The sequence below is a fragment of the Lissotriton vulgaris genome, chromosome 5 (genome assembly GCF_964263255.1).
Source record: "Lissotriton vulgaris chromosome 5, aLisVul1.2, whole genome shotgun sequence".
Lineage (NCBI taxonomy): Eukaryota > Metazoa > Chordata > Amphibia > Caudata > Salamandridae > Lissotriton > Lissotriton vulgaris.
In genome coordinates this window covers 1,139,226,094-1,139,240,481 of record NC_141693.1, presented here as the reverse complement: position 1 = coordinate 1,139,240,481, position 14,388 = coordinate 1,139,226,094, and the positions used below count along the sequence as shown (strand labels likewise).

Sequence of the window (14,388 nt, the reverse complement as noted above, 5' to 3'; positions counted from 1 at the left end):
TACCACCAAATGATCCATCTCACCAAATGCGCGGCTATGGCAGGTTGCAATGAAGCCATCTCTTACAGAAGCAAATAAATATTTGCTATTGTGAAAAATGTCCCCTCATCATCGGTCACCTCCAACTCAATCACTCTCTTGCACGACCTCTGCAACAATCTCTCTCAATTCTTCATTAACAAAATCAGTACCATTTATAGCAACTTCAGCCCGCAACTGACCAGACAGACCTCACCAAAAGTCTCCCGATCTTATCCAAAGAATCAACGCTAACCACATGACCGGTCATCACCTCAGGAGAAACCGCCTTCCTATGAAGTCCATCCACTCAGGGGTCTCATCAGACCTCTGACCCCACCACACCTACTCCAGAGGACTGCAATTCATTGGTGCCATACGTACACCTATTCTGAATGCCTACACATCTTCCATAACCTTCCCTGATGCGTGAAAATATGCAACTATCCTCCCATTGCTGAAGAAACTTACTGCGATCTCACGCGCCCGCCTCGCACCACCACATATCCTGCGCCCCGACTCGAACCCCGAGCCCACAAAAGTGCCCAGGAGGGCATCAGGAACGCGTAGGGGGAATCCGGAGGACTGGGGGCCCCTGTATCTGCCCCCACTGAACTTTCGGCGGAGAGCGAGGCACCCGGGGAAGCGAGCGCCCAAAATGGCGGCCGCCGTCCCGGACTGAAACGACTGGCGGCGGAGCCCGGGAGGTGACAAGGAGCCCTGGGACGCTGTGATGGCTGGCCGTTTACCGGCGGGGACCCCCTGACAGCCGTCAGAGGTGAGGGGCACTGGCTGGCACCTTAGCAAGCGGGACCGGAGGACGAGAGACGGCCGGTTTGCCTGACCCTAAGATGGCGCCGCCTGAGAGCCTGTGACTGCCTTGGAGACCGTTTGCGGAGCCCCTGGGACCTCGTGGGGCACTGGGTCCGCCCTCCTGGTGGTGAAATCGCTGCGGTGCCCACGCCGCCGGTGGGCTGGTGGCGCTTGGACGGCGACGGCGAGGAGAGCAGGAGGGGAGGCACTGGCTACCCGCCCCCACGAGGTACCGGATCTGAAGGCGGGTAGGGGCACCTACCTGGCCAGAGACGCCCGCGTGCAGTGCGCCGCATCGGGACTGGTGCTTGCAGGCGCGAACACAGCCTGAGACTCCCGGACGAAGGGGGCCTCGCCAGGCGACCAGACCCGGAGCGCTGGCGCCCCACGACCCTGGTGGAGCGAGACCTGGCCCTTGGGCTGCTTCTCGATCCAGACCCCGCGTGGCGCGGGCCCAGAGATACGCGAGAGCGAAGGGCCTGCGACGGAGCTGGTGCGGAGAGCGGGAGTGCCGGCGGCCGCCGCAGGGGCACACGAACCTAGCTGCCCACCAGCATGGTACGAGGTGGCAGGAAGAAGGGCTTCGAAGCCCTGAATTTGGATGACCCGGGACACCTCGTAGAAGACGACCCGCCGGGGGCGGGGAGCTCGACCCACCCGCGGGACCCCTCCCTGGGGGACATCATGCAGGCGATTGTGGCATCGCGGGAGGCTCTCGAAAAGCGCATAGATACCATCGGATCGGACCTGACCCTACTGAAGGATGACCATAGGAAGCTAAAGGAGCGGGTGGCGACCTCGGAGGTCACCCTGCAAAGTCTGCCTGGGGACGTAGCGGCGCTAAAGACAACACTGGCAGAGATGGCGCAGAAGGTACGAGTGCTGGAGCTCCGAGCTGAGGACAGCGAAGGGCGCTCTTGGCGCAATAACCTATGCCTCGTGGGGGTCCCCGAAAAAGTGGAGGGGCAGGACGCGGTCTCCTACCTGGAGGGCTGGCTGCGGTCTGAGGTGGCCCCAGAAGGACTTTCACCGTTCTTTGCCATCGAACGAGCACACAGAGGCCCACATGCATCATTGTGTCATTTTGCATTTCTTAATTTGCGAAAAATAAGGAATCGCAAATTAAGAAGTGCAAAATGCTATGCATCATTTTTTTCGGTATTTCTTTGTGATTCGGTAAAAATCGCAATTTTTACCGAATCCCAAAGAAATACCGAATTCTTAAGTTAATTTTGGCAATTCCCATTGATTCCTATGGGCCAAAAGGCCCATAGGAGTCAATGCAAATTGCGAGTGGCACTTAGAAAATTTCATGGGTGCAGGGGGGGGGTCCATAGGACCCCCCATGCACCCCTGAAATGTATTTTTCGCATCATGTTGCACACACACATGTCCTAAGGACATGTGTGTCCGTAACATGAATGTTGAAAAAAAAGCATTTTCAACATTTTAAACACTTTTTCCAAATTTACCGAGTGGTTCAACCACTCGGTAAATTTGGCACCCTATTTGCGAATTTTCACTTTTTAAAATAATGATGCATTGCTTTTAAGAAATCGCACATCTGCGACTTCTTAAAAGCACCCGCAATTTTAGAATTCGCAAACATGTTACGAATTCTAAAATTGCTTCATGCATCCCAAAAAGCACTTTTGCATTCGCAAACGGCCGATTTTAAGGAATCGCACCGTTTGCAAATGAAAAAGTGCTTGATGCATGTGGGCCAGAGTCCCTGCACGCCCCCCCAAGCCGGGGGGGCCACCGCGTCCGATTGTACTGCGTCTCCTGCACTTTAGAGACAGAGACCATATACTGCGGAGGGTGAGGGACGTCCCCGACCTGCGAATCGACAACAGCAGGGTCATGGTCTTCCCGGACTTCACTAGGGATGTGCAAAAACAACGGGCCTCCTTCCTGGCGGTCAAGCGGAAACTGAGGTCGCTGCAGCTGCCCTACGCCATGCTGTTCCCGGCGCGGCTGCGGGTGGTCGCTGGGGAGCGCACCCACTTTTTCCTAACACCACAGGAGGCTTGGAGCTGGTTGGATGCCAGGGGGCAGCCGGGCACGGATCCCACGCCGCAGACCCCACCCAGGAGACGCTCCACGGAAACGACGCCGATGCGACGATCTGGCTCCCCATCGGGATGGCAGCAGGAACGAGCCAAGGCGGTGCAGGCGGTGGCGGCCATCAGCTGGGGAGACGCCAGCCCCTCCAGTAGCGCATCGGAGCAGTCGAAGACCAGTGCTCCCAGCCCTGGCTCCAGCAGTGGGCACGAGCTATCAGAGACAGACCTGCCGGTGGTGACTCCCCAAACAGCGGATGGTATCCTTGGCTGATCTGGATCGTGGGACACTGGCCGCATATGTAAGGTACTGGGGTATGGGTATGGAGGGGGGCCGCTTCCGGATGCTATGCAGTGAGGTGCGGATACCCCCCGGGACTTATCACTGAGATCTTGGGGGAGGGGAGAGTCGGGGGACCTCTCCTGAGTGTTGTTGGGGGAGGTGGGGCGGGGGCGGGGGGCTTCGGGCCTGTCTGGGGCCGGCATCGCCGCCACTCCAGCCCTATTCTGTAGTGATAAGCTTTTGACACTTGAGTTTGGATGGGGTTTCCACGTTGGTTGTCTGTCCTGGGGTGTGGGAGTTGGGGTAGTTTGATTACGCAAGTTGGGGGGGGGGACGAGGGTGGGACCTGGGCGTGCTGGGGGGGTCGCTGGAAGGGTGAATAGGACACGGTGGACTCTACCATGGGATCCGACTTAGGCTACAAATGTCTCACATGGAACGTAAGGGGGATGCACTCGATGCATAGGCGACACAAGATCCACTCCTATCTGGTCAGGCGGGGCATCCACATCGCCTTCCTTCAGGAAACACATCTGCTAGCTAAGGAAGGGAAGGCACTGCAGCGACGCTGGAGGGGGCAGGTCTATCACACTGGCTACTCTGCTTATGCTAGGGGGGTGGCCATTTGGATACGGGCGGGGGTACCCCTTCACTGTACACAACAGGTAATTGACCCGGAGGGGAGATACATAATGGTGCGAGGCAAGCTGGATGGGAGGGACCTTAACCTGGGTTGCTTGTACGCCCCGAACGTGGACCAGCCTGCATTTCTCTCTCTACTGTCCAATAAACTAGCCCTGTTCTTAGTGGAACCCTTGCTCCTGGGCGGCGACTTTAACAGTGTGGCTGACGTTGCCCTGGACAGATCTCACCCCCCCATACCGAATGCACCAGCTGGTAGACTTGCACTCACGCGCTCCGCCTGGCAACGCCAGTGGGGACTGGTCGACTCCTGGAGGGCTAACCACCCGTCGGACAGGGACTACTCATTCTTCTCCGCTCTCCATGAGTTGCACGTCCGCATAGATGCCTTCCTGTGCTCCCAGGACGTGCACGCAGAAGTGTGCCACAGTGAGTATCTCACGCGCTCGATCTCTGACCATAACCCGCTTCTCGTGCGGATGCGCTGGTCGCAAACCCGCCCGAGGATCCCGGCTTGGAAACTCCGCCCTAAGGCACTAGACGATCAGCTCTTCCGTACCACAATTGCCTCGGGCATCGAAGCGTACTTCCAGGTGAACGCGGGCACGGCAGGCTCGGCTGCGACGGAATGGGACGCCTTCAAATCTATGATACGGGGCCAGTGCATTGCGACGTCATCGGGGGTGCGGAGAACGTTACTGGAGGAAATTGAGAAAGAGGATGAGACGCTGCGGGGGCTGGAGAGGGCAAGGCCTGAACGGCCGGACACCCACGAGGCCCTGCTGGAGGCGCGAGAGGCGGTGGCGGCGACGGTGGAGCGCCTCCGGTGCTTTGACTACAAGGCCTACCTCACGCAAGCGCACTCGGAACGTGACAAGTCAGGAGCTCTTCTGGCCTGGCTGGCCAATCCGGCTCGTCGGAGCTCGGTCATCCTTGAGCTCAGGGACCACGAGGGGGCGGCGCGATTTGATCAACAGGGGATCAACGCGTTGTTCTACGACTACTACACGGAACTCTACCGCAGCAGGGTCCTCCCTTCGCTGGAGGAATTCCAGGCCTTTATGGAGGGTCTTGACCTGCCGGAACTGGGAGAGGAGGACGCGAAGCGGCTCGGGGACAAGATCGAGGAGAGAGAGGTGCGGGTCGCTATCAAGAGCATGGCGAGGAACAAGACGCCGGGCACCGACGGATTCCCTACGGAATTCTATCTCACCTACGCGGATCTCCTTGCGTCCCGGCTGACGTGGCTGTACAACGAGTCGAAGCGGCTGGGTTGTCTTCCTGCGACCACGAGGGAGGCGCTGATCGTCCCCCTGCTGAAGCCGGGCAAGCAACCATGGGACAGAACAGCGTACCGCCCACTGTCCATGCTCAACCTGGACTACAAGATTTTAAGCAAGATCTTGGCAACGCGATTGCTCCCCCACATGCCCATGCTGGTTCATGCGGACCAGTCGGGTTTCATTCCGGCCCGCAATACGGCGCTTAATGTGCGGCGACTCCTGCATGTACTGGAGGCTGACACCTATGACGGCGACGAGGCAGTGGTGTTTGCTGTCGATATGGAGAAGGCCTTTGACAGCCTGGAATGGCCTTATCTCTTCCACGTTCTGCGCACGCTGGGCCTCGGCGAAGGCTTCGTAAATTGAACGATGCTCCTCTACCAGAACGCGACGGCGAGAGTCAGAACTGGGAGGGTTATCTCTGAGATGTGCAGGGTGGGCAGGGGCACCCGCCAGGGATGTCCTCTCTCCCCCCTGCTGTTTGCCCTGGCTGTCGAACCCCTTGCAGCGCGGGCCCGGCTGGGCCAGTCGTATCAGGGCCTGGACGTCTATGGACAGGTACACCACATCGCATTATATGCAGATGATCTGCTGATGTTCCTGGCGAACTCGGCGGACTCCCTGCGTGGAGCTAAGACCCTCCTGCAATCGCTGAGCAGAGTGTCGGGACTCCGAGTGAACTGGGCGAAGTCCCACCTATTCCCAGCCTGACCACGGAGAGCATGCCCACAAACTACGGAGGGCGTGGCGTGGGAAGAGAGGAGCCTGCGATACCTTGGCACCTCGATCTTCCATGACAGGGCCGATATCCTTGAGGGAAATATCGGATCGGCGATCAGGCACACTAAAGGGAACTTTGACTTTTGGGGCACGCTCCCATTGTCACTCATGGGGAGAGTGGCGCTACTCAAGATGGTGACCTTACCGCGGCTGCTTTACTTCTTCGGGACCCTCCTGATCTGGATCCCGGCGAGCTACTTTCGGCGGCTGAGATCGATGGTTATCGGCTTTCTGTGGGGGGCGGGCAGGAGCAGGGTGGCGCATGCCACACTTCTCCGCCCTCGGGCGGATGGAGGACTGGCAGTGCCGTACTACGAGCTTTACTACCTGGCGGCGCAACTGCAATGGCTAACACAATGGGTAGCAAGAGCCAGAAAAGGGGAGGACGGATCAGGAGAACCGGCGGGCCCGGTCCAGGTGTTGTCCCGGATTGTCCTGGGACTTCCGATGGGAGATTTCCACCTTACTCAGGAGTTTGCGACGGCCCGAAAATGCTGGAACAGGTATCGCCGAAGGAGCGGTATTACGGTACCGTACGCACCTGAGATCCCACTTAAACTCTGCGGGGCACTTCCGCACGGGGGCTCGTGGCGCGGGCTAGACGGTTGGGCCCAGCAAGGGCTGTCATCCATGGGTGACCTGTACGAAAACGGGGCGATGTTGCCCTTCGACCTCCTGAAAGACCGCTTTGAGCTGGCGGGAGGGGACTTCCTCCTTCACGCTGCATTAACGGCGGCGATCCGCAAACACTGGAGGGCGGGCATGTTGGAGCCACCGCTGTCCCTGGGCTGCCAGTACGTCGTGATGATGGCGGGGAGGGTCAAGGCTGTCACGTGCCTATACCGACGCATGGTCTCGGAGTCCGTCGCGCCACTGCTGGCCTTGAAGGCGAAATGGGAGGCTGACTTGGCGACTGAGATCCCCGAGGAGGCATGAAATGGCATACTGGAAGGGGCCCGCAATGGGACGCGCAACGCAAGGTTCCAGCTGGTGCACTTTTATGTCCTACACAGGGCCTACCTGCCCACGTTGCCCGGCGGATCTCGCCGATTTCCAACACATGTTCTGGTCCTGTCCTGAGCTGGGGTCCTTTTGGAGAGAGGTAGTGGAGGTTCTGAGGGAGGTAACGGAGAGGGACCTGCAACTCACCATGGTACACTGCATACTACACTGGTTCCCACACACATCAAAAAACAAGGTTACTAGCAAGTTTCTGGATTTGGGGCTTCTCCTGGCGAAACGGGCCATTACGTCCCAATGGAAGGCGACCAGGGGCCCCACGGTAGAGCGCTGGAAGGCTGAGCTACATAAATGGGCCCGGTGTGAGGGCGAGCTCCGTCTGCAGGCCGCGCTCAGGGCAGGCAATGACATGGCACTGGAGAGGGCCAGGGCGTGGGAGGGGCTGGTCCTGGACCTCACGCTCCTGGACGTGGAAGAGGAGGACACCCCGGTGCATAGTCCGGCTCCGGCGGTGCACCCGCCTGACGGGGGGATGACTTAGGCCCACTCTGCTGATCCCCTATTTGCATTCCAATGTGGTGACTTACGAATAGCTGCTGATAAATCCTGGTGCTCTGCTTCGGATCTGGTCTAGTTGGGAGGGTTGAGAACTCGGTTTGGTGGTACTCTGGCACGCCTGGGGGGGTGGCGGGTCTGGGCGGGGGGGCGGTTCTAGGCGAGGGTAGAGGGGTAGGCGGGGATGGGAGAGTGGAGGGGGGGATGGATGTTCAGTAAGGGTAAAAAGTGACTCTTGGTTCAACTGGACTGGGGGCACGGAAGAGGGAGCGTGAGGACTGAAAAGCAGCTCGGCCATTTCCCAACCACCTGGTAGTTATGGACCAATACAGAATGCTTCGGCGCAGTTCTATCCCCCATGGTATTGCCGCTCAACCTCCGGGGTGTGAGCTGAATGGCTGTGTGATACGGGGGTGGGGGAGTTGCGCTTCGATTGAGCGCCAAGGGAAATGGCTCGAATATACTGTATGCATTTATGACATTGCTGCAATAAAAAGATATTTACAAAAAAAAATACAGACCGATCTCACTGCTGCCATTCCTGGCCAAGTTCTGGCCAAACCTCCTGCGATCTCATATGCAGAGCTCCGTAAGTATGCTCCCTGAGCCTGATCCTGTTCATTGTATACATAATCCCTCTACTCTAGCCCGCATTGTCCACTCTCACAGTATCAGCATCCTCTTCTACGCTGAAGACATGCAACTCAATCTCTCCCTCACAGACAAGAAGCCCTGTACCCGGCTCAAGTTCAATGTCTACATTCCAGAATTCAACCACTGGATGAAGACCAACTGTCTAAAGCTGAACACCAACAAGACCGAAATTGTGGTCTTCAGGAAGAGCACATCACTGTGGGACTCCAAATCGTGGCCAACAGAGCTAGGACTGACACCCACCTTCACCACCTACTCCAAGAACCTCCGGATCATCATCAACAGCAAACTCGACATGACAACCCAAGTCAATGCAATCACCGTCTCATGATTCCATAGCCTGAAGATGCTGAGGAAGCTTTTTGAATGACTCCAATCAGCACGCAGAAGACGGTCATGCATACCCTGGTTATGAGCATGTTGGAATGCGGGAACACTATCTATGCTGGGATCAACAAAAAACTCACCAGTAGCCTTAAAACCATTCAGAACTTGGTGGCCAGAATCACTCTCAACCTCCCCTGTGGCACTCGCATCACAACACACCTGAAGGAGCTCCACTGGCTCCCCATTCACAAACTAGCACAACTCAAGCTCCTCACCCACACTTTCAAGGCACTTCCTAACAATGGCCCAGCATACCTTGATAATTGCATCTGCTTTCACAAACCTTCAAGACACCTCCTATAGTCCAGACTCCTACTTGAGCAAATCCCACACATACTGAAAACAAGATCTGGCGGTTAGGCCATCTCCTGCATTGCTCCTAAAGCGTGGAACGACCTACCGCTACACATAAGAGCCTCCTCCGACCTTTTTAAATTCCTCACGAAGCTGAAGTCTTGTTTTTCGAGTAGTTTGACCAGGCCCTAGTTGTGCCTAGTCTCACACCTGCTCAGCTCCAGGATATCCGCCTGCTTGATAGTGTTAGCTAAAAATCTGCAAAGCATAACATAACACCTTTGAATTCCAGAAGGGGAGTATTACATGTATGGAGAGACTGGCTAGTTACTAAAGAAGGGCCTTTGGGGGTGGATGGTAAAGCTTCTAAAATGGAAGGGTGTATTCTCCTTGTCTGCCCCTACAAATGAGACTAGTGGATATAATTAAGTGTGGAAGCCCTTATAGGAATGAAGCCCAGAAAAAGGTGCGGTCACAATGCTTAATTTGTAAAGGAGAGTGCTGGTGCCGAAAGCTATGCTCGGAAGAACGCAGCTGGTACTATTAAATGTCGGAGCGCGTATACTTAAGCTGCGTGGTCTTCCATCCGCCCTCTTTTACACTATCAAACACTCTCTGCCCCTTTAATCTCACTCTTGCAGGTTTCTGCTTTCTCCCTTTGAGACCATTTTTACGTTTTCCTCTTCCTGCTTCTTTCCCCTTTGTGTATTTTGTTCATCTCTTGCTCTCTGAAAATGACGGACGAGTTAAAATAAGTGCCCGTTCCCAAAAAGGATTGCAGCAAGTGGGCCGGCTCAAATGAATCACTGAGTGCCTGTGTCTCACAAATGACTGTGTGAGTTGTTCCGCTACTGCCTGAGCTTTCCCTCATGAAGCGTGGCTGCCTCTCACTTCTCGTCGTCTGACACTTCCACTGACAGGTGTCGTCACAGCGGCTGACTGTGTAAAGTATCTGGGTAGAATCCTCCACTTCTCTGCCCGGGAATATGACGGAGGGGTCAAAGGAGGGGGGGGGGGGGGGGGGGCGTGAAGCGGTCCACAGTAGCTGCGAGTGTCGACAGAACCCAGGCAGACAGCGTGCAGGTTTTTCCATCACCTCCAGGCTAGCTTTCGTCAGCAGCACGCAGCCTGACAGCAGCAGGGGCAAGAGGATACATGTCTGGCGACGGGGAGAGCCGCCTTTGGGGGAGTTCTTGATTCTTGAAGGAGCTGAGCCGGTCAGATACACCCAGGACTCCGTGCCTGTGTGTACTCTGATGTGACCTCAGTCACTTCCTCGGGGTCACACTCTGTCCAGGCATGCAACACTACCCACGGCTAAGGGGGTGAGCTCACGGTCCTGCACAATACGAGGCACTTTTATGCATTGGTCGCTATGCGCACAGAGGCACACACCACCCGTGTACTCAATAAATGCAAACCAGATGCTAAGGGGGGTCTCGTCCCTAAGGCCGGAAAGAACTCTTGCAGCACGTGGTAAATATTGTATACTGGCAGTGGGTGGGGAGAGAGAGAGACAAGGGTTAGTCCATGTGCTGTTTCGATATGTGTACACTGCTACCATGGTGCCTCGTGATGTCTTCAAAGCCTTAACACCGACAGCTTTATACGTCTGTGAACTATGAGAGCGAGCTGGCGCACTCTCAGTTGAGGGCGAGGCTAAGAGCGTGTGTCCTCGAGGTGAACACTGGGGGTCCTTCCTGCGCAAGGTACCTTTAGGTATCCTTTAGGGGTGGAGCGGGTGACAGGAAACTGTGGGGGCGGGGCGGGGCTAGGCTAGGCCGGAGTCGTGCTCCCATGGGAGTTGTTTGACCGAGCCAGCCGGTACTCCTCACTGCCGTACGGTAAACATGCAGGTGTCGTTTGTCTTAGACATTAGTCTCCTCTCATTCTACGGCAAACATTTCGCTATCCTGAGCAGATGTGGATATCTGTACAAAATTGCTGCAGCACGTGCCTTTCCTGTTCTATGCCTTTAAAAATGAGTGCGCAGCACCTGCCACCCCAGATCATGACTGCGCTCACCTTCTGATCCCTCCTCTAGGACTGCTCTCTAGGAGTGATTCTCACCCGGTTCTACAGAAAGTAAGTTCTAGGCGCATTCGAAGGACACTACGCAGATCACAGCAGAGGAAGTACCTGAAACTGACGCGCGTGTCCCGTCCTCGCGCAGCCGAGCTCAGCGCTGCCTCCTCCACGATTTACCCGATGGAAAACCTGACTCACCTGGATGGAATTTACACCTGTAGACTCCTGGTCAAAACAGAAGGCACAGGCGCCTCAAGCATTTGCAGTCTAGCTATTAAAATACTTACGGGAAACTGTTGCTGAGCAAAACCATAGACAGACAGACTGACTATGGTATGGTCTTGAGGTGTAAATTGCCTTTATGGGTTGGGCTCGGGGATCGAACTGGTAAAATGACGTGGATTTTCTGAGAGCCAGTAAAAAAACACTTAATCGCTTATTCTGGGATGACATGTAAAATCAATTAAATAAAAATAACAGAGAAAGTTGAGGATGATTTTCATGACACAATTGATCCGGTTTGCGCTGCTGCTGTGGAAGGCACGCATTTACCAAGCATGGCGTCGGATACAGTAGATCACACTGATGCAGGTGCGATTACCATGGACAGTTCCACGTGGATAGCTTGCACTGGTGTACTCCCACCCAATATTTGGACCAGCAAATGTGGCAGATTGGTGTGCCTACACTGGCCAACTGATGTAAATGTTTTTTGTGCACAAGTGCTGCTAGTGTTCAATTTATGTTATTCAGAAATGCTGGTGTAATCATGTCAACTACCAGCATAGATTAGTGGGCAGAGTGCCGCCTGCAGATCTATGCCTGCCACCGCAGGCACTTGGTTTTAAGTCCACCGTGGGCAACCTAACTTTACTTTCAGGTGGATAAAATAAGCAGTACTGAACCGGCCACTAATAAGTCCAGGGATGTCAGTAGCAAACGGTGACATAGACTGTGGGGTGGGCTGCACACATGCTCAATGTTATCAACAAAAGATGTACTTGAGATTGAGCAAATAATTGTACTTTGGAATTTTAAGAGGGTAGATAGATTGGAAAAATCTGACCCAAAGTCAAAAACAAATCTTCGAACATGTGGTCTGTGATTTGTTATCAGTCAACCAGTTTCCATTGGTGCATGTTCAGTTCCTTGGTCGAAATAAAATCCATTTTCTTTGTCAATGTGTTGAGGCCTGGGTTTTTGGAGGTGCTATGAGATGAACTGAACATGAATAGAGCAGCTTTCTCATATCCCACGTGACCAGGTTTGCAACATTTTGGCACCTCTATATCTGAGAATTACAACTGAATGATGACTAAGATTCAAGTTTGGCTTACAAAGTCGAACAAGGAACAAGTAGAAACCCAATACTGCCATATTTAGTACTTCCTTTTCGGATAACTCTCAGAACAACATAGTTAATGAGTAAATCTACAATTTGATGTATGCTCTTTATGTATCCACTGTTGACACTAACAGCTGTCATGTTACGCCTGGTCTGACAATATGCCCTGGAGCTTTCTCGAGGCATGTTCCATGTCCCATTTAATGACTTGGTGCTGAGGTCGTTACAGGTAGACCACAGCACCATAACAAAATATAACCTAATCCCCAAATAAACCTACAGCGCCAGGAGAGGCCTGTCGACAAGATGTAAATGTTCATTTAAATACAACGTAGAGTGCAGTCATTTTAGCAGCACCAAAATTAATGTGACTTAAACTCGCATCCATCTTTCAGAATATCAATAAAATTGATCGTCTTCTTATGTTTGAATTTCCAAATTGCATTTTTGGAAAGGTCTTCCTCCTGTTATTTTCTCTCTCGGGGAGCAGGTATTCCCCCATAATATGTTTTTTCACCCTTTTCCACATTCTTACCCCACTGCCCTCTCTTTTTTCAGAATGTAGTTTTCGGGTCGGTTCCCAATGCTTCTTCTCCCTTCCCCAGAGTTACTCCACCACTCTCCACTGCCCCATCCCGCTCCGGAACGCATGTCTTTGCTGGCAAATTATATATATTTAACATGAAAAACATAATTAACAAAAGGCTTATTTTAGGGATTTTATTTGTTTACCCATTGCATGTTCTTGTTTGAGATTTTAAAATTTACCATAGAAAATATCACTAGATCCAAGATTTCACCTTTTCTGTGGTCACTGAATTCAATACGTCTCTCCTGGTTTACTTAAGTTGGACAACATACATCTACTTTGCTAGGGGTGTCCCAGTCACAGAATCCCATGTCTAAGTTCATAATAAGCATTACTCTGACAAAATTACAAGACAAAATTACAAGACAAAATGCTGAGCCCGAGGAAATGTCATATAGTGATTTACTAAATTTGGAACCAGAAAACTTGTGCTTAAATCTAGGTTTCGCCGCTTCATGGAAACTTTGATCTTGAGCAAATCATCGTGACTCTTGATTTCGTTCTGTGGCAAAATTAATATTACGAGATACATCAAAGAAAATATCCTTATGCTCAGCCCAGAGTTGTTCACATTTTAGCGCCATGTGCTACTGTAACTGCTCTCTTTCCTTCATTGTCTGTAGAAGAAACCTAATTTAGCCACATATCCACCCCTCTACAGCATGAAAACATCACGTACACATAAGGCACGGGCTTCTGTATGCCGAGACAGGCTACAACGAACAAAGGGCGCGCGCTTACAAAGACATACACCTGACTACCACATTTAACAAAGATGGAGAGCTACAGACCATTGCAGAAAGAGCGTGCAATCAAGCCAATCTGAGCAACACTGTCACTGACCTTGCAGGTGTGGGGGAGCGCAGCTGGGAGCAATTCCGCTGATTAGGTGAACACTCACCTGTGCTCGGGTGAAAGCCACATCCACGCGCTCCCCTATGGGATGCAGAGCAGACCCCAGGTGTGCTGTTTGCAGGCTCGCGCTGGCCTCACGCTCCGAACAACGGCTGCAGCCGTCACCTCTCGTGGAATGCCGGCCCGGGACAGGTCCTAAGTGCAGGGCGCGGGCCGCCGTGTTTGCTCGGCTTGACAGGTGCTGGCCTGAGCGGAGCCTCGCCTCGCAGCAATGAGGGGACTGCAGGCATGACAAGCCTCCGCCTTAAAACAGAAAGGCGAAAAAAACTCTGGCAGACACTCCCTCCTGGCAGGATTCCGCGGGACCCGCAGCCTGCCAGCAGCTCTTACCTTAATCGCATTGCTGGGCGAGATTAACATACCTGACCCACTCCCCCTCGACCTGTCACTCCGCCATTGTTGGCCCAGCCAAGAGTCTCTCGGCTTCTTTGTCTCCCCGCCGCATTGTGGGGGCCCAAGTACAAATGTTTACTTTTTTTTCACCGGCGTGTCCCTAAGCTTTGCTAAATCCAGCCATGTTGAAGGCTAAAAATTGTCGAGATTATAGCTGAGTGATGGCTTTGCGTGTTTACACGGTGAAATGCGCCCCGGGCGAGCTGCACATCTCGGTACTCCGCGCCTCTCGGGTTTCTGTTTTGCAATCTCCGTCCTTTCCCCTGGAACACTGTGAATGGCAGCCGGCTCCGTCCTGGAGACATGCCTGCGAGCCAGAGGAAAGAAAGCATGAATCGCGGCCCAGCGCCTCCTCAGCGTAACCTGACTTCAGACAGAGTCAGCAA

General features: G+C 53.8%; 1 protein-coding gene across 1 annotated transcript in view; it reads right to left on the bottom strand.

Annotated features, from left to right (window-relative positions):
- The window catches only part of VWA2 (von Willebrand factor A domain containing 2), a 282,676-nt gene extending 268,840 nt beyond the window's left edge, over positions 1-13,836 (bottom strand). The window contains exon 1 of the mRNA XM_086922879.1: positions 13,596-13,836. Within this exon, the coding sequence (XP_086779005.1) occupies positions 13,596-13,618 (23 nt within the window). The 5' untranslated portion in view covers positions 13,619-13,836. The remainder of the gene's footprint in view (positions 1-13,595) is intronic.
- Between the last annotated feature and the right edge of the window lie 552 nt (positions 13,837-14,388).